General features: G+C 43.1%; 1 protein-coding gene across 1 annotated transcript; it reads right to left on the reverse strand.

Annotated features, from left to right (window-relative positions):
- Positions 1-2,841: 2,841 nt before the first annotated feature.
- Positions 2,842-3,501, reverse strand: LOC309558672 (D-ribitol-5-phosphate cytidylyltransferase-like; the record flags this gene model as incomplete). The annotated part of the gene is made up of 1 exon (XM_082261732.1): positions 2,842-3,501. The coding sequence occupies one exon, from the start codon at positions 3,499-3,501 to the stop codon at positions 2,842-2,844; it is 660 nt and encodes a 219-aa protein (XP_082117858.1).
- Positions 3,502-27,597: the final 24,096 nt, after the last annotated feature.

Raw genomic sequence — 27,597 nt, forward strand, 5'->3', positions numbered from 1 at the left:
CCAGGGGCAGGCTCAACTGTGGGGTGTATGAAAAGGAGAAATTATGGACTGATTTAAAGGCAAAGGTTAATGTACTATATCTACATATTACAAGACACGGCCGCATAAATAACAATCAATATAGGATACATCTACAACATTACATATATTCACCTCAAAAAAAACATTTATATACATGCTGGGACTTAAATTTCCACATTTGCCAGATAACATGGGAAAAATGGGTAACACATAACATTGAATAATATAAACTCATCACTTTAATTGATACATACATCAAATATTCAAAGGATATTATTTGAATATTATATTATCTACTATAATAATGAATATAGGTATGACACCCTATACATATGATGGATAGTGGCCTATCAGAAAGGAAAAGAAGGGAAACATAAATCAAGAGAGAAATAATAAAGAGAAACAATAGCGACACACGAAAAAAAAAAAAAAAAAAACGGTGAAGGGGATGTTAAATAACTAAAAGTTAAAATATCAAAACAGCAGAAAGTCTGGAAAATTATTAAGGACATAGAAAATAAGAAAAAGGTGGTTATCCGCCCAGCAGATAAAAGGAGGACTGGTTATCCTAAAAAAAAAAAAAAAATAGATTATGATGAGGAAATTATGAATTTATTGAGTAAAGAAGGCACTAAAAAACAATCCAAAGAAAAAATAAATAAAAATTGAAAGCATATATTATTAAAGGGAAAGAAATAGGAATCCTGAGTAAAAAATAGGCAAAATAGTTTATGCCTGAAGCAGCCAAGACACCAGTCAGTTATTATGTCCCAAGGGTACATAAAAAGCAAGAAAAACCCCCAGGAAGACCCATCATAAGTGGAATTGATTTATTATTTGGGGGGATATTTGGACCAGTACTTGCAACCTTTGGTACCAGAAGGGAAATCATATTTGAAAGTTAGTAAACAACTTATATCAGAACTAAACAACATCAATATGAAGGATGGAGACATATTAGCTACCATAGATGTAAACCCATTGTACACCAACATCATCCAGAAGGACGGCCTGAGAAGTGCAGAATGGGCACTGCATAAGTTTGCAAATATGAGACAGGAACAAATAGATTTCATACTAAAAGGTTTGAAAATGGCTATGGATAGCAATTACTTTTGGCATAATGGGGACCATAATGTTCAAACAAAAGGCTTAGCTATGGGGGCAAGATATGCCCCAAGTGTAGCAAACTTATTTATGAGAAAATTGGAGAAAGAACTAATTTATAGTGTAAAAAGACCTAGCCTTACATTCTAAAGGTGTTACATTGATGATATTGTAATGATATGGGAGGGCACATAGAACTCACTGAAAGAACTTTTTGAAGAAATCAACAAAAACTGGTATGAAATCTCATTTTCAGGGAGTTGGAATCAGGGGAGTATTGATTATTTGGATCTGCATATTTACAAGGACAACAGGAAATTAGGCACAAGGACTTTTTTCAAACAGACAGAAACGGATACATACCTACCAAGAGTTGCCACCACCCCAAATGGACAGGGAATGTGCCCAAAGGGCAAATTTTCAGGATCCGGAGCAACTGCATCAACAATAAAGATTATGAGGAGAAAACAGAAATTCTAATACAAAGGTTTGTAGAAAAAGTATACAAAAGAAAGGAATTAGAAACCTTGAAAACAAAAGTTAAAACGTGGATAGACACTCTTCAAAAACAAGGAGAAGAGAACTACGAACAACATTGAATGGGCCTTCCTTACAGGTTTCAATAGGCAATACAAACAAGTGGAAAACACAGTGAGCAAATACTGACTTATTCCTAAATCAGACACAATACTAAAGAAAGTACTCCCACAATGTCCAAAATGTATCTACAGAAGGGCCCCCACACTTAGGAACAAATTGGTAATCAATGTACTGGACCCCCCCTACATCGGTCAGCCTGTTCCCTAACTTCAAAGGCTTTTTCAGATGTCAAATGCAGAGTAAGTAAAAAACAACCGAAGAAAATAGAAAGTTTTACAGCTACGGCAACAGGTAAACAACACAAGATAAGAGAAGTTATAACCTGTACAAGCACACATGTCACATATGTGATAGAATGTCCATGCCGGCTTCAATATGTGTGCAGGACAATAGACTTCTCTATGTGAGAATCAGAGAACACATCAACAATAAAAAAAAAGGGCTTTATGAAACATAGCCTGTCTAGACATTTCCGAGAGGATAATAAGATAATAATAAGAAGGGCTTTATGAATATATGTGTAAAATGAAGTTAAAACAACGCTAGCATCACATAAGAAATTTGCTGGCGAGTATAATATAGGTTCTAAAAGTGCAAGGTGAACAATATAAATAATATATAAAAATATATAAATATATAGATGTGAACCAGCAATAAATCACAATAAAAATATATAAATATATAGATATAAACCAGCAATAAATCACAATAAGTCACAATAAATATTCCTAAAATAGTCCTTAAATCTTGGTGTAATAAAATAAGGTGCACAGGTGCAGAAACCGTCCGATCAAGCAGTGCTCAAGTGAGTGGCCCGTCCCTCCAGGTCCCCTACTCACCACAGGTATGTATCACAAACACTTGATAGGATCATATATGGCTTAGGCAACCAGGCTTCGATATGGATGGTTCCAGGAGAAAGGAATGCCTAAATATAGGATCGCTCCAAAAGGTCTTGTTACGCAGGTATTTTGACAGTTATTTTCTGCTCCTCATGGATCAGTCTCCTTTCATTGTCCAGTCAAAGGCTGGGGAAAAGACAAGTCCTGGATTCTTGAGGTCTACGGAAGCCACAAAGTGCCCCTGCTGAAGAGATGTTACAACAGATTTGGTCTATTCCTTGGGGAACTTCTGCACCTTAGAGAAGCGTATCAAAAGACCATAAACCAAGACGTCTGCTTTCTGTGCTTCATTTGCCAAGTCTCGTATCCCACTTAGGTTCTGAGTTCCGCTCTGCTCTGGAAAATCCAGATGGACTGACACAACAACGGATGGGTAAGAGGGACAAACTCTGGGAGTCTGAAGTAATCCAGTCAGTTTCTGAGTTTCCTCAAAATCTGATTCTTTAACATTGATACAAACAAAATTGTAGCACTGTCCTTGTAGAATATTCTGTAGGTCTTGGCCTGTTTTGCACATTGATGATGAAATTGCTTTTATGTTCTTTATCTGTGATTTTAGAGTTTCATGAAGGAGAAATCCAATCTGAACTGCATCCTCTTTAATATGAGTTATAATACAGAGCTGTTTACCCAGGCACTCTTTAATAATTGACTCAGCTGCGTATAAATCTCGCTTGTAGGTCACCTTCCACAGATCAGGGGGTCCTTCCACTAACTTTGCTCTGACATTACTGTACTCCAGGGCCAAATGTAAGCATTCTGTGCCAAAATCCAGGTCGTAGTCAGTGCAGTGCTGCTGCTGCTGCTTCTCTCCCTCGATTTTCACATTTTTCTTTATGAATACCGGTATATATTTTTCAGGCCCTGGCATTACCACACTATGACCTGTAATATATACATTATTTATGTAGGCTTCCCCACATCTGTGTACACTGGTCAAACATGTCTCGACACATCCCCTGTGTTTACACAAAGGTTTTTGAGTAGGAAAACTTCTCCCTTAGTGTGGGTTTGTTTTGTTAGTATCCCCTTTTTTGTGCAAGGAATGGGCTCAATTATAATACAAAGTTTGGATTTAAATTTATATGTATATTTTTTTTATGTTTTTAATTTTTTCACACATATATTTTTATGTTATTCGATTTTTTTGCTGTATGTATAATATATGAGGTTTATATGATAGCGTACTAACCCTGGCACAATATATTATGTTACTTCCCCTATTACAGATGACAATGGGAAGTTTGGACTTATACTGCAATCCTGTTCAAATGACTACGCAATACATCCCATCCACATTAACTTCCTGGTCCGTCACAGCCTAGTATATATGTGTGCCAATCATGTTCGCACAGGTTGCTTTATCTTTTAAAACAACTAGATTATTAAACCCCAAATATAAAAACACTCACATTTCCCTGGTGCTTAGAGTGCACCAAACTGTAAAAAGCATTCAGCCCTCACAGTGCGTGTATAAGACAATCAGACAGTATTACCATGGTATTCTCACACTGCACACCTCAGCGTGATGAAAGATTGGCCCCTCCCCTACATGTTACGCCACAGGGTCACAGATTTAAAGAGATACTAGCACATTAGCATTTTAGAGTGCGGCACCACTTTTGAATATAATTTAGCACATTGATACACGTTTAGAGAGATACACGTATTGGTGTGAGCGATCCGCTTTGTATGTTTTGTAGTCTTATAGCACTCAATAGCACAACATGCACAACATAGCAGTGCGCTAGTACACCCATTTTTAGGAGTATAACAAGCATGCTTTACTGCATATACAGACTGATTTTACTTTTGTGGGTTTAGTAACACTTTAAAATAAAATCCAAATGGTATTGAACCCCATAAATATTCCATAAGTTCTGCCCCCACCTCTGCTGACATTGCAGTAAAGAGCCAGGCTCAATTTTACACATTTGGTGGTCATGCCTGGCTATTCAGCCCTTCTGGAAAGAGGTCCACCGCCTCATCTCTAGGATTATGACTTACACACCAGACTACACCCTGGCTCAATTTCTTTTGCACCACATGTCCTTGCCTCACGCCATGTATAACAGGTCGTTGACACTCCACTTAATCAACCCTGTGAAAATGTGTATACTGGTATTGTGGCATACACATTTCTCACCAACTATGGTCGATTGGTTTAAATGCATTAGGAATGTTGTAGAAACAGAGGATCTTGTACATCAAGCCAGAGAGACCCCCAATAAATTCTGGAAAACCTGGGCCTGTTGGCTGGGATTGGCAGATTTGAGAGAATTCTCCCAAATGGACACTTGTACTGTACTATTGGCTCTTGAAGCGGATGTTAGCACCTCATCTCATCTACACCCCAATCCCCCCTCCCTTTAGAAGCCCTCACCCTTGGTTTGGGCAGACTAGATACTCTTTTTTTTTTTTTTTTTTTAAATCAAGAAAAAAACGTTTATTGAGAAATCGCACATAGAAACAAGTATTGCAACAAGCAGATTGGATCAAAAGCACATCTACAAATAAAGGCACAAAATCGAAGACAGATCTCAGCAACATAGCCAGTATACAGCATGAATCAAAGAACAGCCTGAACCAAAAACATAACGCAAGGCAACAGTCCCATAACCCAGATCAAAATAATTCCCCCCAATCTAACCTCCAATGGTCTACCCCACCCCCAGCGATTAAAGTAACAGTTGGTCTAGGATCAGATCTGTGGGAGCCATCCCCGGAGAGCTCAACCAAACTCCCCAGACTTTCCGGAATTTAGCCGGGCCCCCCCTATGTAAGTAAATGTATTTCTCCATGCGAAGAGTGGTGCCCAGTTGCTCCAGCCAGAGTCTATATGTAGGAGGTTCCTTATCAATCCAGCGTCTCAGAATAAGTAGTCGGGCTTGAAACAGAGCTTGCGCCGCTGCCTCCCGTAAGTAGCGGTCATCTATAATGTGATCCAGTATACCCAAGAGGCAGTGCTTGGGATCCAAAGGAATCGCCAAGCCCAGAACTCTGTTTATAGTGGAGGTCACTGAGGTCCAATACCGGTGTAATTTCGGGCATCTCCATAGTAAGTGTATAAGGTCCCCCACATCCCTCTCACATCTATTGCACATATTGTCCGGGCGGAGACCCATAGCATGTAATTTCGCCGGGGTATGATGTACTCGTAGTAAGATATATAATTGGGATACCTGATGGGAAACATTGAGTGAACATATTCTGACTGACTCTAAGGCCTCCTCCCATTGCTCAGCGGGTACCTCCCCCACATCTCCGCTCCATTGGTCACACGCCGTGCACGGATAAGGCTGCATAACAAGCTGATATAAATCCCTTAGTAGAGGTATATTGCTCCATAAGGAAAAATATCGGTGTGGAGGACAAGCTGGAGTGGGACAAGGAAGGTTGAGCCCGGCACGCATGCCGAAGCTGCAGGTAATAGTACTTCATATTATGTGACAAGGAAAATCGGAGTTGCAATTGCTCGAAGGGAAGTAGCTCCCCATTGAGCAGGATGTGTTTAAGATGGGACACCCCATACGTCAGCCACCTACCAGCCTGATCCAGCTTGTCCAGCTCAGGGTAAGAACGATTATGCCAAATGGGACTATAAGAAGTATATCCAGTAACCAGTTGTAGCTGTTTGGCCTTATCCCAGATCTTCTGAAGAAGTCTATAGGTACGGTAGAGTTTATTGGATTTGGCAAAAAGTTGAGCCTCCAACCCCTCAGGAATGCCAGTGGCACCCGTAAAATACCCCATCAGTGTCAGAGCCGGACCGCCCCCCGCCCCAGCCATCGCCCCAACCAGGTGCCGCAGCTGAGAGGCTAAATAATAAATCCAGGGATTAGGGAGAGAAAGGCCTCCCAAATCCCTAGGCTTCTGTAGTTGCTCAATCCGGATCCGGGCCGCCCGCCCCACCATATAAGAGTCCTAAATAACGTGTTAACCACCCTGAATATTTTCAGTGTAATAACTACTGGGGAGTTGTGCAAGAAATACAGGAGCTGCGGCATCAGAACCATCTTAATCAGGTTCACCCGTCCCGCAACCGATAACCAAAGCTTGTCCCAGACCTTAATCGTATCGCGAAACCGAGCAAGGAGCGGGTGCACATTCAAGCTACAATATTGGAGCGGATCCGCAGAAATCACCACCCCCAAATATTTAAAGTTAGTTACCATGGGGACTGGACAGAGCGTACCCAGGAGAGGATCCACCGGTTTAGCCAGCGGCAGTAAGGCCGACTTGGACCAATTGATAGTGAGGCCAGAAAATCGACCAAACTCCGTTATGGTGGCCATGGTAGCTTGCAAGGAAGCCCCCGAGTCCCCAAGCATCAGGAGCATGTCGTCCGCATATAGCAGAATCTTTTCCTGAAGGGGGCCAAAGTGAAACCCATCTATGGCGTCCTGCGATCGAATGGTAGCCGCAAGCGGCTCAATAGCCAGCGCAAACAGGAGAGGGGATAGTGGACATCCCTGTCTGGTGCCCCTCCCCAAGTAAAAGTGCTCAGATATTCTGCCACCCTCCCTGATGGAAGCCTGCGGACGGTAATAAAGCAGTCTCACCCAGGAGATAAATAGAGGGCCAAACCCAAACTTTTCCAACACCGCCCATAGGTAGTCCCATTCGACGCTGTCGAACGCTTTGTTAGCTACAAACAAGCGGCGAAGATTGATAGCGGTGGACCTGTTCAGCATAAAACCCGCCTGGTCCTCGTGGACAATATGTGCAATAATGGTATTAACCCTCCTAGCCAAAACCTTTGCAAGTATTTTTACGTCAGTTTGAAGGAGAGAGATAGGTCTATAAGAACCCGGGTTTGATGCGGGTTTACCCGGCTTTAGTAATAGAACAATACTGGCCTTAGTCATGGAGTCCGGCAGAGCTCCCACGGGAGGCCATCATCACCAGGGGCCTTGGAACCCGGAAAGAGAGCAGCCGCCTCTCTCAGCTCGTCCTCTGTGATGGGGGCCTCCAGATCTGCGCTCTGACGCTCTGTCAGCCTCGGGAGAGTGATTGCATCCAAATACCGCCAAAGGTCCACCGGTGCATAAGACACCTTAGAGGAATACAGATCAGAATAAAAGCGTACCAATTCAGCCATAATAGTATCAGGCGTGTTGGCCATTCGTCCCCCTACCAATTAGAGGGCCCCAATGGGGGGAGCTGAGGGGTGCACCCCCACAATACGCGATAGCAGGCGGTCCGTCTGCTCCCCCTCCTCATAGAATGTGGTTTTAGCAAAGAAACGCTTCTTATCCGCTTTAGACTGTACCTCTCCCACCCACACCTTCTGGGCAGATAGCCATGCATCCCTCGTAGCATCCGAAGGGTTGGCAATATACTCCTCCTCCAACTCATGGGTGTGTCGAGCCAATTGCTCCTCAAAATGTTTAGAGGCGTTTTGCACTTTTTTAACGTTAGCAATCAAAATGCCCCAAAGGAAGCACTTAAAGGCATCCCACCGTGCAAGAGAATCAGGAAATAGGATATTATCCAAAAAGTAACGGGTGATTTCAGCGGAGATATTAGCATCTGGTGGAAAAAGCTTCAGCCAGAAAGCATTCAGGTGCCAAGGGGCCCTACGCAAACCGGTCTGAGGCCGTACAGTAAGCCAGACCACCAACGGGGAGTGGTCCGAAATCCCTCGCAAAGCATATTCCACCCGTTCCACCAACGCAAGCGCAGCCACCGTGCCCACGCAAAGGTCAATACGGGAGAGAGAGGAATGGGTCTTAGAAAAGCAGGAAAACTGGATCTCGCCAGGGTGGCGTAAACGCCATATATCCATCCAGCCCAACTCCCCCAGAAAGCGCGAGAGGGCAGTACCCCTAGCTGAAACCATCCGGGGAGCAGGTGGATGTCTATCACTGGCAGGATCCAATATCCCATTAAAATCACCGAGCACAAAAAGGGGTACATCCGCCTTATCAGCGGTAAACAGGAGAAACTCACGGAGCACCTGGGAAGAAAATGGAGGAGGAATATAAACCACCGCTAAAGCACATACAACCTGAAATAATTTACAATGCAGAAATACAAAACGTCCCTCAGGATCCACCCGCACCCCCAACTCCTGGAAGGCAAGGGCCCTCTGCACCAAAACACTCACCCCCCTGGAATAAGAAGAGTGAGTGGAGTGGTAACCCCGACCCACCCAGGAGTATCTCAAACACCCCACAGATTCCTCCACCAGGTGAGTCTCTTGCAGTCCTATAATAGCTGGATGATACTTGCGCAGTTGAGAAGCTATCATGGCCCTCTTTTGAGGACAACCGAGACCCCTCACATTCCACGAGACTATAGGTAGTCCAGCCATGTAATAAAAGATCGTGCAAATCGGGTACCAGCCACAGAAGCCGACACCCACGGAGGGGGAACAGTATGACATTAGGGACGAATGGAGCCGATGCTTTCGAGAAGTCCACAGCCAAGATACTGTCCAGTCGAACGGTGTGTGCGATTCCTCAAAAACAAAGAAAAAAAGAACATGTTCCAACTGGACAAGGCACAACGGTGCCTCATCATAGCACAGGAGGCGGGAAAAGGAACCATTCTGTCCACCGGGGGCATCAACCCCACAAACCATTGGTGGCCCGCCAGCCTGTTGTGCGCAACTGCGCATACTGCACTTTGTAATCCGGGTACGATGCATTCGCTAGCACTCCGGTGAAAAAAGAAGCATTCAATGGATGGAGCACATCTGTTCCAGTACAACAAGGATATGAGCCCCGGCCGGGGAATTCTTTCACAGGGTCCAAACTGGTAAAAATGCAGTGTTCACATTAAGGTGTCCCTCACTCACCGGGTTTGGCCCGTTGGCATTGATGGAGGGAGGGCTCATGTATGTCCAGCCAACTCTCCGCGTCAGCGGCAGTATCAAAAAAGTGCGCCCTACCCTCCGCAGTGACCCGAAGACGGGCAGGGTACAGCATCGCATAGATTAGCCCGAGGCGCCGGAGACGTTGCTTGACATCGGTGAACTTGGCCCGCTGCTTCTGGACCTCCGCAGAGAAGTCCGGATAGAAGGAAACCCTGGCCCCGTTGAACTTGATCTCCGCCTTTTCTCTGGCCAGCCGCAGTACCTTCTCCCTGTCTCTGTAGTGTAATAACTTTGCCAGTATGGGCCTGGGAGCGTTACCAGGCAGCGCCCTGGTGGGGACCCGGTGGGCCCTTTCCACCGCAAACAGAGGTGAGAAGGATGCCCTGCCAAATACATCACAGAGCCAAGATTCAATAAATTCGGTAGGATCCCTGCCCTCGACCTTCTCAGGAAGTCCCACAATGCGCACATTGTTGCGCCGCAACCGATTTTCAATATCATCAGTCTTGTCTTTATTGAGCTGTGCCAGTCTCGCATTTGATCTGGACTCAGTAATCAGTGCCTGCAGCTGGTCTTCCAGGTTGCTAATACGGCTTTCCGCAGCAGTAGTGCGTTCACGGATCTTTTGTAGGTCCTGGCGAAGGAGAGCCACCTCTTCAGTGAGACTCCCCAGCCGGTCCTTAACAGTATTCACAGAGGCAGTACAGCTGTGCACGGCATGAAGTATTTGGCTAAGTGTAGGCTGTGCCCCCTCCGTCACCCCCTCATCAGTGTCCAGGTCCCAGTCAGTCAATGGGGGCTGCACATCTGTCCCCAGTCCCTGTGCGTCAGCAGCGGAGGACCCCCCAACGTCCACCCGTGCACAGTCCCCAGCATCCTGATCCCGAAGTTCCGACAGTTTGTTAGCATATAACAATATGTCCCCAGCAGCGTCCTTACCCGCGGGACGGGTCATTTTAGGCTTCACCGCAGCCTCCTTCTGTCGCTCCGGGCCACGCAGGGCACGCTGTGGGGTTGCAAGGCCAGCACCATCTTGGAGGGATGCCGACACTGTGCTGTCCTCCTTGGATTTGCTGCCGCGGGTCATGGTGGTATTGCCGTGTATACGACAGGGACACAGAGGTGCTGGTACACCAGGATCCAGGTACGGTAAGTATGGCTGGCAAGGAAGGCAGCTTAGGATAGGAGAGGGAGATGCGGCCTGCTGGGTGGAGGTATGGCAGCACCTGGGACCTGTGCAGGGGACAGACTAAGGGCAGGATCGAGCCCAGAGATGGCAGAGGGTCAGAGGAGGCAGGATGCGGTTCGGGGTGTGTAGAGGGCCACAGAGATGATCCCAGCCGCCCACCGAAGCTCCGCACCACCTGGCGCCGCCGCGATCGGCCGCCCGCCGCAGGAAAGTCCACGGCTTCAGCCGGTTACTAGGCTGCGGGCCGGATCGTCACGATGCGGGGTCCCCCCCGAAAAATAGAAGCAGGAGTCCGTGACAGGGATGTGGGAGAAGCCCCCAGAGGAAGAGCAGAGGCCGCGATCGGCCGCCCGCCGCAGGAAAGTCCGTGGCCTCGGCTGGTGACTAGGCCGCGGGCCGGATCTCCACGATGCAAGGTCCCCCCCGAAAAATAAAAGCAGGAGTCCGTGGCAGGGATGTGGGGGAAGCCCCCAGAGGCAGAGTAGAGGCCGTGGGCCAGACGTAACAGGAGGATGGCAGAAGATTGTAATCCAGGGCAGCGAAGTGCGGGCCGCGATCCTCCGGGACCTCCGTTTCCAGTCGCACAGCGGGGAGCAAAAGGCACCAGGGCAAGCAGGGGGACCCCCTGAGGAGATTCAGTCCACTGATTAGGGCAATCCGGCCAGGGAAAGGATGGAATTAGAGGATCAATAGCGGGAGCTCCGTGAGATACCCCCAGATACTCTTTTTTAATGTACAGATTGCTCATGCTACATGTGGGTATTGTTATATTATGTTTTATTTTACTAAACTTGCATGAGAAATTACAGTTAAGTATTAGTTGTATCATGTACACTACTGTAGGACTTGTTATCCATAACCTTGTTCTTTTTTGATCAATATGGATCAATATGGATCAGACTGTTCTATTTGATGATATATATGCTCACCACATGCATGTTGTTTACTGATCTCTGTGAAAACTCAAGAAAAATACTTTGAAACTAAAAATATAATTATAAATTTGAGAACAGAAAATTAGTGCTGCGCTATGGTGAATGAAAATATAACTCAAAAATGCTGCTGTGCAAAAATCAAAAAGATTTTGAACGTATTTAGTGAGGGAACAGCGCAAAATTGATTGCGAATGACAATATGGTGGCGAACCACTAAAGTGCCTTAGATAAATAAATAGGTGTGTAAAGGTGTATAATAAATGGATTATATAACAATATGGTGGCGAACCACTAAAGTGCCTTAGATAAATAAATAAGTGTATAAAAATGTGTAAATATTGGATATATAAAACCACAATACTAGACCACTTACATTAATGACAATCACTTTCACCCTGTGCAGTGAATAAATAAAGTTCATAAAATTGTATATAAGTCCAATAAATACTATGATACAATCAAAAAAAGTCCAATAAATTTCAAAACAAAGTGCTTCAGCAGGTAGCCAGTGAAAGGTAATCCACCAAGACAAAAAGGTGCTCAAGTGCTGGAAATTTGTGCAATATCATGCTGCCATGGTGTAGGGAAATAGGTGACTTTTCCTCTCCCCCAGGATATTACACTTACCGGACGGAATGGACCCCTAGACAATACTGTGTAAGGGTCACAAATGCTTAGTCCGGCAGGGAATCCGGGCAATATTCCTTTGGCTAATCTGGGACCACTGTGGGGAACTCCTAGGAACTCAGCCAAATGGGACCATATGCGGAAGGAAAAAAGCTCGCAATAGCGTGATATTGCTACCATAAACGTTTATTTGTAAACAAAAGGTTAGAACACTCACATTTCCATTGATAAAAACAGGCTGTGTACAGTCATACAGGTAAAGTTGTTCAGGACAATCGCGGTGTGCTGCGGGATCTCGTGGTCCCGGCGTGCGTTCCACCGTTACCGGAACTGACGTCACAGCAAGCGTGGGACCAGAAATTGCGTTGACGCGTTTCGCCCTCCTCCTGGGCGTTATCACAGACTGACAGCATTAATTCCATTTTGTATGTATGCTGGGATTGGTTATAATGCAGGTTGCAGACTCAGAGTAATGTATCCAGTCATAAAGAGATAAAAGAGGATCACAAATAGTGTTTTCCACATAAAACGTTTTAGACTTTATTTATTAATATTAAAACTGTATTCACACAGAATGCAAAAACAGGAGGCTAAACAGTTAACACCGAGAGAGATGTCTCCTGCAGCTCACAGCTTCTATGTGTGATGGGGTGCTGCAGTACTATTCATTGTAAATGACACCCTGTGTTGCTTAATGCAGTGCATTATAAAGGTGCATTAGGTGTCAACACACCTTAATAATGCATCACAACGAAAATTAACTGTGCATTTTGGTGAGCTAGCAAAACTTCAGAAGATCTGATTTTTTTGTCTGTTGTGTTAAATTCCAATAAATGAGCTGCAAGACACATTATTGAATGACATAATGCATGTTAATGTGTGTGTGTTTTTAAAGCACCCCAGTGTTTTGCCAATTCAGGGCAAAGTAACATGTTTACTGTAATCCTCCTTTCTCAGTATATACTGTACTTAACTTGCCTTTGATGTCCAGTTGCTCTATTGGGGATCTCCCATAAAATGAATCAGGCTAGAAAGGATGAACAATAGTGCAACTCTAAATAACTCCTAGTGATTAAAGTGTTACTAAACCCAAGACCCTACATTTACTATATGTGATCTCCCACAGTACACAGCACATGGCAATGCAACCATTTTAGTAAATATAAACTGCTAGAAACCTTTTCTCATCAGCAGTATATAGCAATCTTGTGACTTCTATCAGTGTCCGGTGGAGCTTTGGTTAAAGCTTGTAGGAGGAGTTTTCATTCTGACTGTCCTATGAGGCTGCATGACCCCTGACCCTCTGTCTAGGCAGGGCTGATTGGCCCTATGCCGATCACATGCACCCTCCCAAGAAAAAGAAAAAAAATATATCTAGCAATACACACCAAACTGAGCATGTGCAGGGTGCTCTCAAGCTCTGTTCTATCAGGAGATGGACTGGGGACTGCGGAAGAAGGGGAGGATCAGATTTACACAATGCACCGGATTAACCCCTTACGTTCCACAGTGAGTATAACAAGCATGCTTTACTGCATATACAGACTGTTTTTACTGTTGTGGGTTTAGTAACACTTTAACTAATAAATCTGGATGTTTTAAAGCGGAGTTCCGGCCACAGAATAAAAATTTGAATGAACATACCACTGGGACAGTCAGGGCTAGTACATTCCACAATGGATAGCCTCTGATCTGTCCCGGTTCGCACTTACCTTTTAGAAGAAATACTTACTTTTAAAATTTCTTCTCCAACGCTGCCATCTCAGGTGTGGGCAGCTTGAAGCCAACGCGATCCTCTTCTGCATCCTCTTCCCTCCTCTTCGGTCCCACGATGCACTGCGCCGGCCCTGCCATCACTTCCGGGTCTGCAGCGTCATCCCTGCACAGCTTCTGGGCATGCCCAGAAGCTGTTTAGCAAGGTATGACGCGCCTACACCGGAACTGACTTCGGGGCCGGTGCAGGCGCATTGATTCCTGGGAGCAATGACGTTCAGCTCCCAGGAATCATTTCAAATCTGAAGTGACGGCGCGGGACGCGGCCGAGGAAGGAGGAAGTGGATGGTAAGGTGAGTATATTATCCTCTCTAAAAAGGTAAGTAAAAAAAAAAAAAGACCGGGAATATCCAATTCGGGCTCAGGAAAGGATAAGGAAGCGGATGCCATAAAATCTACAGGCAAGATTTTGTGGCCGGAACTCCACTTTAAGTGTGAACAACATAAATATCTGCTCATATCTCATAACACACCAAATGTATTAGTAAATGATTTCTTATTAATTGACAAGAATGTATGGTCTATTGTACACTGAGCACAAAAAAAAAAAAAAATCATAAGAGCTTGATAAGAAAGGGTGCATTTATTACAGTGACTGTTTTTTTTTTTCTTCTTCTTTTATTTATATTTAGGCACAAGCATTATGCATTAAGTTGTGCCCAGCCTTCTTTGCTTTGCTGGTGTGCAGAGAGAAGTGGACTGCAAACTGCAAATGGAAGTCTAATGTGTAGAGTGCAGGAGTGTGTGTTTTCTAAAATATACAGTACCTTTCAAAATCTTGTATCTGGTTGCACAGTTGAGAGATCAGAATGCATCCTCAAAGGCACTTGAATGGTTAGAAAAGGAACATATGACTTACACGTGTATAACTGTTTGCATTCTAAAACAGAATTCATACTGGAGCAACAGAACTGGGTGTAGGCCCTTCTAATTTTGAGCTAGATAGTTTATTATTTTTAAATCAGTCTTGAATGCATCACTATATTATGTCAACAGCTCCAGCCTCATTTATTATATTAGGAAACTATAGGCAGGTTAAATTTATCTTCAACCACAACTCTATGCAGGCGATTATATGGGAAAAGAATTACCTTGAACGATCAAGTAAAAGGTTACAACTGAGTGCACTTTAATCAATAATGCATGAGCTAAGTGTACAGTACAGTTTCTTGTGAAGAATCAATAACGTATTTTCATGCATGCAATGCTAATCTTTCAATCTTTTACCTTCAGCAAAAGTTCATGCCACACAAGTACTGACAGCTAACGAAAAAGTTATCTTCCAAATTCTACTAAAAATTCAAGGCTAGGAAGTTAAACCTCCTAAAAGTACTATGGAAAACCCAAAATACTTCAAACAAATTCTAAAAGAGAAAATAATTCAGTTGGGTGTGAACTGCTAACTATGGGGTGGATTTACTTAAATCAAATAAACTGTGCACTTTGCACAGTATAACCACACGATATGTGGCACAATCCCAAATGTGAATTAGCAGGTCACTCCCTAATCAGTCCATATGATATGAAGAGGCTTAAAAAGTTCATAATAGTCTGTAATGAAAAGTACAGTTCATAATAAAAATTTATAGCACAGAGCGAGCAGCTCCACCGAGAGACAGGAATGGATCTCTGGAAAGACAATAGAACACAAGGGGGATGGGGGGGGGGGGGGGACATTAAGTGCAGTATTAAAAACAACTTTAATAGCAGCTGTATTAGGACAGCCAAATGTGCACTCACATAAATCCACGAAAGGAGCACTTTTTAACCACTTTAATACAGGGCAGTTAAACACCTTCCCGCCCAGACCAATTTTCAGCTTTCAGCGCTCTCACACTTTGAATGACAATTGCTCAGTCATGCTACACTGTAACCAAACAAAATTTTTATCATTTTTTTCACACAAATAGAGCTTTCTTTTGGTGGTATTTGATCACAACTGGGTTTTTTAATTTTTGTGATATAAGCAGAAAAAGAGCAAAAATTTTGAAAAAAAAAACACTTTTTTTTAGTTTCCATTAAAAAATTTTGCAAAAAATTAATTTTTCTTCATACATTTTGGCCAAAATGTATACTGCTACTTATCTCTAGTAAAAATAACCCATATTAGTGTATATTATTTAGTCTGTGTGAAAGTTATTGAGTCTAGAAGCTATGGTACCAATTCCTGAAAATTGATCACACCTGATGTACTAACGGCCTATCTCCTTTCTTGAGGCCCTAAAATGTCAGAACAGTACAAATACCCCCCAAATGACCCCTTTTTGGAAAGTAGACAGTCCAACGTATTTAGTAAGAGGCATGGTGAGTTTTTTTAAGTTTTAATTTTTTCCCACAATTCTTGGGAAAATGGAGAAAAAAATTGTTTTTTCTTTTTTTTCCCACAAAGTTGTCAATTTATAAACTATTTCTAATACCTAGCATGTACACAGCAAAAATGACACCCCAAAATACATTCTGCCACTCCTCCTGAATATGGCAATACCACATGTGTGAGACTTTTACACAGCCTGGCCACATACAGAGACCCAACGTCCAGGGAGCTCCTTCAAGCGTTCTAGGAGCATAAATACACTTATAACTTTCTGACTACATATCACACTTTTGAAGGCCCTGACTGGCCAGGACAATGGAATTGCCCACAAAATGACCCCATTTTGGAAAGAAAACACTCCAACGTATATTCTATGAGGCATTGTGAGTCTTTTGAACATGTCATTTTTTTCCACCAGTTTTTGGAAAACGTGGAAAAAAATGAAAACCTATTTTTTTTACACAAAGTTGTCAATTTATAGGATATTTTTAACACATAGCATGTACATAGCAAAAATGACACCTCAAAATACATTGTGCCACTCCTCCTGAGTATGGCGATACCACATGTGTGAGACTTTTTTACAGCCAGGCCACATACAGAGGTCCAACATTGAAGTAGCACCTCCAGGCGTTCTCGGAGCATAAAATACACTTTTCATTTCTCAACCACCTATTACACTTTTGAAGGCCCTGGAGCACCAGCACATTGAAAAAGCCCACTAAATGACCCCATTTTGGAAAGCAAACACCCCAACGTATAATCTATGAGGCATAATGAGTCTTTTGAACATGTCATTTTTTTCCAGAATCTTTCGGAAAATGTGGAAAAAAAATGAAAACGCATTTTTTTTACACAAAGTTGTCCAATTATAAGATATTTCCAACACATAGCATGTACATAGCAAAAATGACACCTCAAAATACATTCTGCCACTCCTCCTGAGTATGGCGATACCACATATGTGAGACTTTTACACAGCCTGGCCACATAACGAAACTCAACATCCAAGTAGCACCGCCAGGCATTCTAGGAGCATAAATTACATACATAATGTTCTGACTACCTATCACACTTTTGAAGGCCCTGGAGCACCAAGACAATGAAATTGCCCACAAAATGACCCCATTTTGGAAAGAAAACACTCCAACGTATATTCTATGAGGCATTGTGAGTCTTTTGAACATGTCATTTTTTTCCACAAGTTTTTGGAAAATGTGGGAAAAAAATGAAAACCTATTTTTTTTTACACAAAGTTGTCAATTTATAGGATATTTCTAACACATAGCATGTACATAGCAAAAATGACACCCCAAAATACATTCTGCCACTCTTCCTGAGTATGGCGATACCATATGTGTGGGACTTTTACACCGCCTGGCCATAAACCGAGACCCAACATCCAAGTAGACACCTTCAGATGTTCTAGGAGCATGCATTTTACATCTAATTTCCTGACAACCTATTACATTTTTGAAGGCCCTTCATATTTCTAACACATAGCATGTACATACCAATTACACCCCAAAATATATTCTGCTGAGCAAAGGGTAAATAAATGATTACCTGTGGTTTTAGTAGTGGTCCACAGAGGAGAGCATCCAGGTAGAAGGCAGGGATGTGGTCCGTGACAGCAAAAGCAATCGGATAGGCAGCAGGCAGAAATACTGTCCATAGTCATTACAGGCAGCAGGCAGGAGTACTGTGCATAGTCATTACAGGCAGCAAGCAGGGATACTGTCCATAGTCATTACAGGCAGCAAGCAGGGATAGTGTCAGCACAGCCAAGCATTGGTCCAGGTAGCAGGCAGAGATGTGGTCTATAAAGTCCTGGGTCATTATATGCAGCGATATGTTCAACCCCACAAAATATTGATCCAGACAGCAGGAAGGAACATCACGCTTAGGCCTCTGTCAGGAAAGAATGGGGACAGGGGTAGAGGCTTCTCCCATCCAAATCGCTTTGAAGCCTCCGGACTCCAGACCCTGTTATGGGAACACAGAAAACCAAAAACGGTTTTTCCATACTCCTAACTCTCTTCTGAAGCCCCTCACATATATGTGAGACCCCTGTCTACTGAAGTAGAAGGGCAAAAGATCAGTCCAAGTGGCAGGCAAAAAGCGTGGTTGATTAGCAGGCCGGGTCGGTACACTTGGAAGTCAGAAACTTGGTTTAAATCGGCAGGCAAAGGCATCGTCGGTAAACAGGCTGAGGTCGTTACACATGGATTTCAGAAACTTGGTTTTCAAAGCGGCAGGCAAATGCATCGTCGGTAAACAGGCCAGGGTCTGGTAACGTAGAAACATGGTAGCATGGTGATCTGGACGGGTATTTCAAAAAGGGAAATGGCAGTCTTAAAATTAAGGGGATCTAAAATCTTATGGCTGTATGGTAGATTTTGAAGCAATCTCCAATGCATAGGCCAGGTTGGGAGGGACAATCGGGACAATGATAACTTGTGTCTCTTCGAATTCCATTACTGCTGCACACACGACATCTCTTTTGGCGCCTTCTTCCTGATTCTGTGGGGGGAACACTATAGGGAAAATGTTGCTCGTGAAGTCTACTCACACTATCCGAGCGAATGCTTGCTGGGGCCGATCCTTGTTGGTATATTAGGGCAGTGATGATTTCTTCAATGTACTTGAGGTAGTGGAGGTGTGGGTTTCTGGGTGTTTTTTGATGGCAGACAAAGGAATTGTACATGGCCAAATGAAATAGGTAAAATGCAACTTTTTTGTACCAGTAACGGGACCTTCTGGTTGATAAATAGGGCTGCAGCATCTGGTCATTTAAATCCACCCCCCCCATGAACAAATTGTATTCGTGGACGCATTCAGGCTTTGTAATGGGGCCACGTCTTCGGGGAATCTCCACCACGGTGTCATTGTGGATGGTGGACAAGATGTAGACATCTTTCTTGTCCCTCCACTTCATGGCCAACACTTCCTCATTCCTCATAAATGTGGTTTCCCCCGGTTGAAGGTTTTTTTGGACCAGAGGTTGTGGGAATCCCTTCCGATTTTTTCTGCTGGTACCACAGGCCAGGGTTTTTTTCTAGGTATAGGTGGCGAAAAAGGGGAAGACTGGTGTAATAATTATCCACATAAAGATGGTACCCTTTTTTGAACAGGGGGTATGCCAGGTCCCAGACAATTTTCCCACTGGTTCCGATGTATGTTGGGCATTCGGGGGGCTGGAGCTGGGAGTCTTTGCCTTCATAAACACGAAAGGCGTAGACATACCCAGTGGCTCTCTCGCATAATTTGTTCATCTTCACCCCATACCTGGCTCTCTTATTTGGGATATATTGCTTGAAGTGCAGCCGGCCAGTATAATGGATCAGGGATTCATCCACACAGATGTTTTTGTCTGGGACATACACTTCAGCAAATTTTTGTAAAAAATAATTTATTAGGGGGCGCAATTTATATAATTTGTCGTGGTTGGGATGATCTCGGGGAGGGCACTGTGAATTGTCACTAAAATGGAGGAAGCGCATGATCATGTCATACCTTGATCTGGACATGACAGCGGAAAAAAGAGGCATGTGGTGGATGGGGTGGCTGGACCAGTAGGCATGGACTTCATTCTTCTTAGAAAGCCCCATGTTGAGTGTAAGTCCCAAAAATATTTTGAATTCGTCCACTGTAAGACGGCGCCAATTGAACGGGCGGGCATAGGAAGAATCGGGGTTGGAGGCAATAAATTGACCTGCGTAAATGTTGGTTTGGTCCACAATGTACTCCAGCAAGTCTTGGGGAAAAAACAAATAAAAATAATCCAATAGCGAAAAATTTGAAGTGTTGGGCTGCACACCTGGCTGTGCGGTGAAAGGGGGGATTATCGCTGTTCCTGAGCTGGCAGGCAACCATACGGGGTTTGCCAGTGCATCGGGAAGGTGGGTTTGGGCCCGGCTTCTTCGGGTTGCACTAGTTATTCCAGTGCTGGTACTGGGCTCCTCTTCTTGGGGTCTAGCTGCGGCGGTGTTGGTGCTGCTAGATGACGGAAAGTGTTCTGGGCTTACTCTCCTTATCCTTTTAGGAGGACGGACTGTTTCCTCCTCGGATTCAAGGTCCGATCCACTATCCTCCACTGGCTCATATTCCGAACCAGTATCGGATGATGCGAGCTCCCCGGCGCTCTCATCACCTGACTCGGCTATCATTTCAAATGCCTCCTGTGCTGTGAAAAACCTTTTGGCCATACTGGCGGTACTGATTGGTACTGGCGGTACTGATTGGTACTGGCGGTACTGATTGGTACTGATGGGTCCTGGCGGTACTGACAGTACTGGTGGGTATTGGCGGTACTGGTGGGTATTGGCGGTACTGGTGGGTATTGGCGGTATTGGCGGTACTGGTGGGTACTGGCGGTATTGGCGGTACTGGCGGGTACTGGCGGGTACTGGTGGTACTGATGGGTACTGGCGGGTTGTTAGATGTTCCAGATGTGATGACAGATCCACAGATCCAGATGTTCTGACAGATCCAGATGGGCTGTGAGTGACACTGGTGACAGGTCCTCTTTATTGGGGGGGGGGGGCTGTGTAGTGCACTTTTTACTACAATTACACAGTAAATGTACTCACTGATCACTGATCTCTGCTATTCTCCTCACACGATCGGTGTGTGTGAGGAGAACAGCTTAGATCAGTACTATCAGCTTTCCATTGTTATTGTTGTGACCGGCTGTGATTGGACACAGCCGATCACGTGGTAAACAGCCAATTTTATAGGCTGTTTACCCTGATCGGGTATGCGCTGTGTCCGAGGGACACATTGCAATGCCGATCGCTGCGGTGCGCGCTCTCGGGAGCGCGCAGCAGCCTGTCACCCTAACCGCCGGCTCCTGCAATGTTATTGTGACCGGCTGTGATTGGACACAGCCGATCACGTGGTAAACAGCCAATTTTATTGGCTGTTTACCCTGATCGGGTATGCGCTGTGTCCGAGGGACACATTACATGCCCGATCGCTGCGGTGCGCGCTCTCAGGAGCGCGCAGCAGCTTGTTATCCTGGCCGCCGTCATATGACGTCCGGTCAGGATAACTCAACCACATTCCCGCCGTCATTTTGTAATAGGGCGGGCGGGAAGTGGTTAAAATGCAACAGATCATCCCCCGACTTAACTTCACCTCAATTTCGACTGTGGTTTTGGATGCTTCCTCATTCCATTTGATGTGTGGCTCTCTGGCTCATCCCTCCATGCTGTTAGCTGCTGCCAATACATCTCTTTGAGTGTGGACGATTCTATAGTAGCTGTTGTGTATACAAACGCTCTTTTCATGGATTTACGTGAGTAAACATTTGGCTGTCCAATTACAGTTGTTATTAAAGTTGTTATTAATGCTGCACTTAGTGGTGCCCCCTTATGGTCTACTTGATCATAAGTGAATGATGGAAGTCCGCAGAGCTTTCCATCATTTACTAACTTCTTGAGCAATTGCACTTGCAAAGTGTACAGTATATTTGCCTTTATTAAATGCACCCCTCTCTGTAGCAAAGCACTAAATGCCTAAGCAAAGTTTTTTTTTGCGATTATACAGTTGTTAGCAAACCTTAAACAACAACAAGAGAAGGGCGCACCGACCTTGTGCATTACCACTAAAAAAGTTTATTAAAATCCAAATAGGTAGCATACATTATACTCACAAACATAAGATGTATACATGCATGTAGGAAATAGGAACCAGTCGCCTCCAGGACACTTTTATACTGCTGGATGGCTTGATGGCATCCACAATAACCTGGCGTCCACAATAACCTGGCGTTTGCGTTTCGAGGGAGAACCCTCTTCCTCAAAGCCAAAATCACCACTGACCCATCATCGATTCCCAGAATGTTATATAGCCAGTTTACACCACCCACATCACCCCGCCCCACTAGGAGCAAAGGTTGGGAAGTTGTGTAAACACATTGCGGTATGTTAGCCCCAGTGTGCAAGGTCCATGTGATAGACGGCCCATCCATTCGGCTATCATCACTTCATGTGGATACCGGCCACAAATAACTGCAAAAGGTGATAGTGACAGTGACACAATAATAGGAGAAAGAAATATTGAAATAAAAATAAAGATAAAAATAGAATAAAATAAAACTGAATTAAAAATGATCATAATAGATCAATACATGATACTATTGATGATGAAATGGTAGTAGAGACCTAAAGGAATAATTATTATTATGAGAGGCTACTATTAAAAATTAATTAATTGAAACTCATTAGTTATACCAATAAAAACAAAAATATATATAAAATAGACATAATGTCACAGATTCACATCCATCATTCAATGAGATAATGATGATGATGATGTACATACCCTGAGATGTGCAATACCAGTACTCTGTGCCATCATCACACTGTATACACAATGTGTAGGCACGCCAAAAGAGTGTATAATGGAATGGCCATACACTTTGACTATCGTGGGGGTTGTTCAGAATGATTGGTGAACCCCACACTCACAGGACAAGGCAGGACACCCAGAATCTGTGGAAGCAGTCTGAGCGCCCCAAGCCGCAGGTCTGGAACGCACGCTAAGCCAGCACACCCGAAAGTGCAGACAATCTTGCATTCCAAGAAGACACTTCCGGTTGTACATGAACGTCACTTCCAGCCTGCAAAACTGGCCAAAAAGTACATTCCTTATCCACCTAGGTTGATGATAAAAAACTTATTAGGGGAAAAAAAATGGCCTTCAAGAAATATAAATCAGAGGGCACAGTATCGGCTTTCGAGCAATACAAGGAGGCAAATAAGAAAAGTAAATACGAAATCAAAATGGCTAAAATCAACTTTGAGAGACAAATAGCGGAGGATAGTAAAAAAAAACCAAAGAAATTCTTTAAATATATCAACAGCAAAAAAACTAGGGCAGAGCATATTGCACACATAATTAACGATGATGGGAGGATGGTTACAGAGGACACTGAAAAGGCAACCATGCTGAATGCTTTTTTCTTGTCAGTCTTTACACAGGAAAAGGAGGGGTACACTGACCATGACTGTATGGTTAGTAGTAATACACAGGACTTGCCACTATGGCTAACAGAGGGTGTAATCAGGGAAAGGCTGGATAAACTTAACACAAACAAATCACCAGGCCCGGATGGCGTACATCCGAGAGTTCTCAAGGAACTCAGTAAGGTTATATCTAGACCACTGTTCCTGATCTTTGCTGACAGTATTAGGACAGGAGATGTACCAGGGGATTGGAGGAAAGCTAACGTGATTCCGATATTCAAAAAGGGGCAGAGGCATATCCCGGGAAATTATAGGCCTGTCAGTTTGACATCGATATTATGTAAACTTCTGGAGGGGATGATAAGGGACTATATCGTAGAGTTTGCTAAAGACAACAACATCATCAGCAGTAATCAGCATGGGTTTACAAATGGGCGTTCTTGTCAAACCAATCTCTTAACATTCTATGAGGAGGTGAGCAGTGAGCTGGATAGGGGCAGATCAGTGGATGTGGTGTACCTGGATTTCGCTAAGGCGTTTGATACAGTTCCCCACAAGCACTTAATCTACAAAATAAGGTCAGCAGGTATCAACAGCAGGGTTTGCTCTTGGATACGGAACTGGCTAAAAGGACGTGTCCAAAGGGTGGCAATAAACAGCGCATACTCAGACTGGTCTGAGGTGGTAAGCGGGGTCCCCCAAGGCTCAGTCCTGGGACCAACCTTGTTCAATTTATTCATAAACAGCATTGAGGACGGGATCAATAGTTCGATAACAATTTTTGCAGATGACACAAAATTGGGCAGGGCAATAACTGCTCAGCATGAAGCAGATAATCTACAGAATGACCTGGACAAAATAACGGAGTGGGCAACGACATGGCAAATGAGGTTTAATGTGGAGAAGTGTAAGGTTTTGCACTTGGGGACTAAAAACATAAAAGCACAATACACGTTAGGGGGGTAACTCTTGGGGGAATCAAAAATGGAGAAAGATCTAGGAGTCTTGGTTGATGATAGATTAGGCAATAGCATGCAATGTCAAGCGGCAGCTGCCAAAGCCAGCAGAATATTAGCATGCATAAAGAAAGGAATGTATTCCATAGATAAGACTATAATCCTTCTACTTTATAAAACTCTGGTCCGACCGCATCTGGAGTACTCTGTCCAGTTCTGGTCGCCAGTCCTCAGGAGGGATGTGTTGGAGCTGGAGAGAGTCCAGAGAAGGGCAACTAAACTGATTAGGGGATTGGAGGACCTTAATTATGAAGAGCATCTGCAATCGCTTGATTTATTCTCCCTGGAGAAGAGACGCCTGAGGGGGGACATGATAGCAATTTATAAATATCTCAATGGGGATCTCGACATAGAAAAACAGCTATTCAGTCGAAGGGATTGCATGAGGACTCGAGGGCATACAATGCAATTAGAGGAGAAGCCTTTTAACCTCAGGCAACGTGGGGGGTTCTTTACTGTTAGGGCTACAAGATTGTGGAATTCTCTACCACAAGAGGGGGTTTCTGTGGGAAGTATGGTGGCTTTCAAAAGACTCTTAGACGTACATCTCAAGGATCAGAACATTCAGGGCTATGTGAGATGATTACAGCCACACACACCTATACAGGTTGAACTGGATGGACTATTGTCTTTATTCAACCTCACATACTATGTAACTATGACTGTGTGCATGGAGATAAGAGTTTCCAACACTAGGTTTAAAGTGAGGCCTTGAGAATATATGATGACTATCATCCACATACAATTCTAAGTCCAGAAATATTAGTCAAGTTTCATCTATGTAATAGAGAACGCATTCAGCGCTATAATCAATAAAATGGAGTAAAAGCTGCTGAACACCAGTACAGGTCAAATCTATCAAATCCCAGTTGAGCATAAAATACAAAAGAGGGTGCAGCGCTACAATAAAAAATAAAAATCAAATATAAATATAAATGTACACTCAAAGGTATGGATGTGAAAGAGTCCTTAAAACAATCCAATCACAGATACTGTGTATACATAAATATAAGGAAGAGTCTTTAGATGTCACAAAGCCAAGCTTGAGGATTAAGGGAGACCCATGCTGTAAAGGATGAAATATTGCACCTCTTCATATGTGATTCCATCACCAGAATATGTGCTAGCCTCTCACCTCAATTACCAGACCTCTAGGGTCATTGCGCAGTGTATTGCCAAACACCGAATGGGCTCCCAATCTCCACAGCAATGCCTCCAATCTCAGACCGTTCATACAGTGTTGTATTCCACCAAGGAGAGGAAGGAACAAAAGACATCTAGTGCTCTCCGTTTGGTCAATGTTTAATGCATATTAAAAAGTATTGTACTTACAAACATAGCACTTTCCAAGTGCATAACCAACAGCTATTAACAGAGATACACAGCTGGCTGTGCGCTCGATGTGAGATCCCTTCGGAGCGTCATGGGTGACGTCATAGCTCCTCCCCCTTTTTCTAAAATATTGGCCTCCAGGTTTTTAGAAAAAGGTTACGATCCAACCAGATTAACCTGTCTAACAGTTTGCGTCAAAACAGGGGTTTAGTTAGCACACATTTGCAAACGCATGTGAAAGCTGCAGGGCCACTTCACGGCTCCCTGTGATACATATATGAAGTATCAAAGGTAGGAGTAGGGAAGAGGGAACATTTTAACAATAGTTAGCATTAGCATTTACTACCACTTTAGGAATGTGTATTGTTTATTGAATAAGGCTGTAAGTAATTTTTTTTAATTTTATGGGTTAAAACAAAATGATATCACTTTAGATTTGAAAAATTAAACCAACTGTCTTTTTTATTTTTATTTTTTTCATTCTGCTGTAGCTTTCATTTTTTATATAGAGCACAGAATTGTAGTCTATTAAAAGAAATCAGTTTTGCTGAATCAGCAGAGGAATCAATGTATAACAAATCCCTTTGGAATCTTGGCAATAAATCATGCTTAGCTATGAACTGCACTAACAATTACAGGGGAGACGCTATGTCAGGGTTAGAGGAAAAGATTTTTAGAAGCATATAATGTTTTAAAGACTTATACAATAAAATACATTTAGCCACTGGCAAGCAGCATTTTGTGTTCCAGGAAGCGTGCTGAACAACTGCAATGCAGATCTTAATCTCTAGCCTTATGATTAATCCTATTCTTTTTCTCTAATCAGAGTTCAGTCACAATGTAAATAATATATTTTCCCAGGCATGAAAGTCAATTAATCAAGTGCCTTAGATAATTGAGCATGTATTGCAAGAATGTCTTGCCATCGTTGGAAAAGATTAAGTAAACAATAAAGTAAATGTGTTTATTCTAATAATGTGGCTTGTATACTTGCACACATGTAATTCATTAGAAATAAAAGCACAGTTTTATAACTTATTCTACTAGAAGGCATTATCTATCATAAGTAAGCCAAATAATTATAATTGAATGGCCTCCAAAGTCACCATCTGCTTTCAGTGTCTATCTTCTCCTCCATATTAGTAAGTGAACTGATAATCAAAGTTCAAAATATAACCTAGATCTAGCCTTTTCACCATTGGCAGTGAAATAAAAGATTCTTGCACTCTGTCAAACATTAGGTACTGTATATGGCTGTACATTAGGTGTATAACTGTACAGAGGAAATATGCTTGTTGTTGTGTGGGATCTACAGCTGCAGTGTATTTTTGCCCATTTAGATGCTCACATAAAACATAAGAGGCTATACAAGCATAATCACTGGCATTTGCATTTAGATGTGCACACATATGAGCATATTCCTCACAATATAATATTTTAGGAATGGTTGTGTAAATGTGTGTGCAAGCAGTTATAGCCATGAACAGCAAATTCTGTAATGCATATTAATGAGCAGAAATATGCTAAAGCAATGGATCCCAGATGCCATAACAACAATCGTATTTTACTCTGTATGGTCATATAAATCCACTGCCAAAATGTTTAAAAAATGCAAAATATTTAATTTTTTCTACAGCAAGCGCAGTAAATAATACAAATCATTAAACAATAATAATAGCAGCATTAAAATGGTTCTCTGTTATACCCTTTACCTTGATGTTTAGGAAACAGTCAGTTAACATGGTGTAACTCTACTGAATTTTTTATTTTTTTACAAAATTTTTTACAAAATCTAGTGGTGTGAGTAGATGACAAGCACAACATGTTTTAAAGGAAGAAAGCTATACAGTACGTCAGTATATGTTTATTCAGTCTTGATTGACATTTATGTATCTGATGGAAACCTGGACAATTCCTTCATTATACAATTCCGATTGTTACACCAAACACAATCTTCAAGTCTCCTCTTTAGCAAGCACCCCTCACTTCA

Source organism: Pelophylax lessonae (genome assembly GCF_965119305.1).
Source record: "Pelophylax lessonae genome assembly, chromosome: 6".
Classification (NCBI taxonomy): Eukaryota; Metazoa; Chordata; class Amphibia; order Anura; family Ranidae; genus Pelophylax; species Pelophylax lessonae.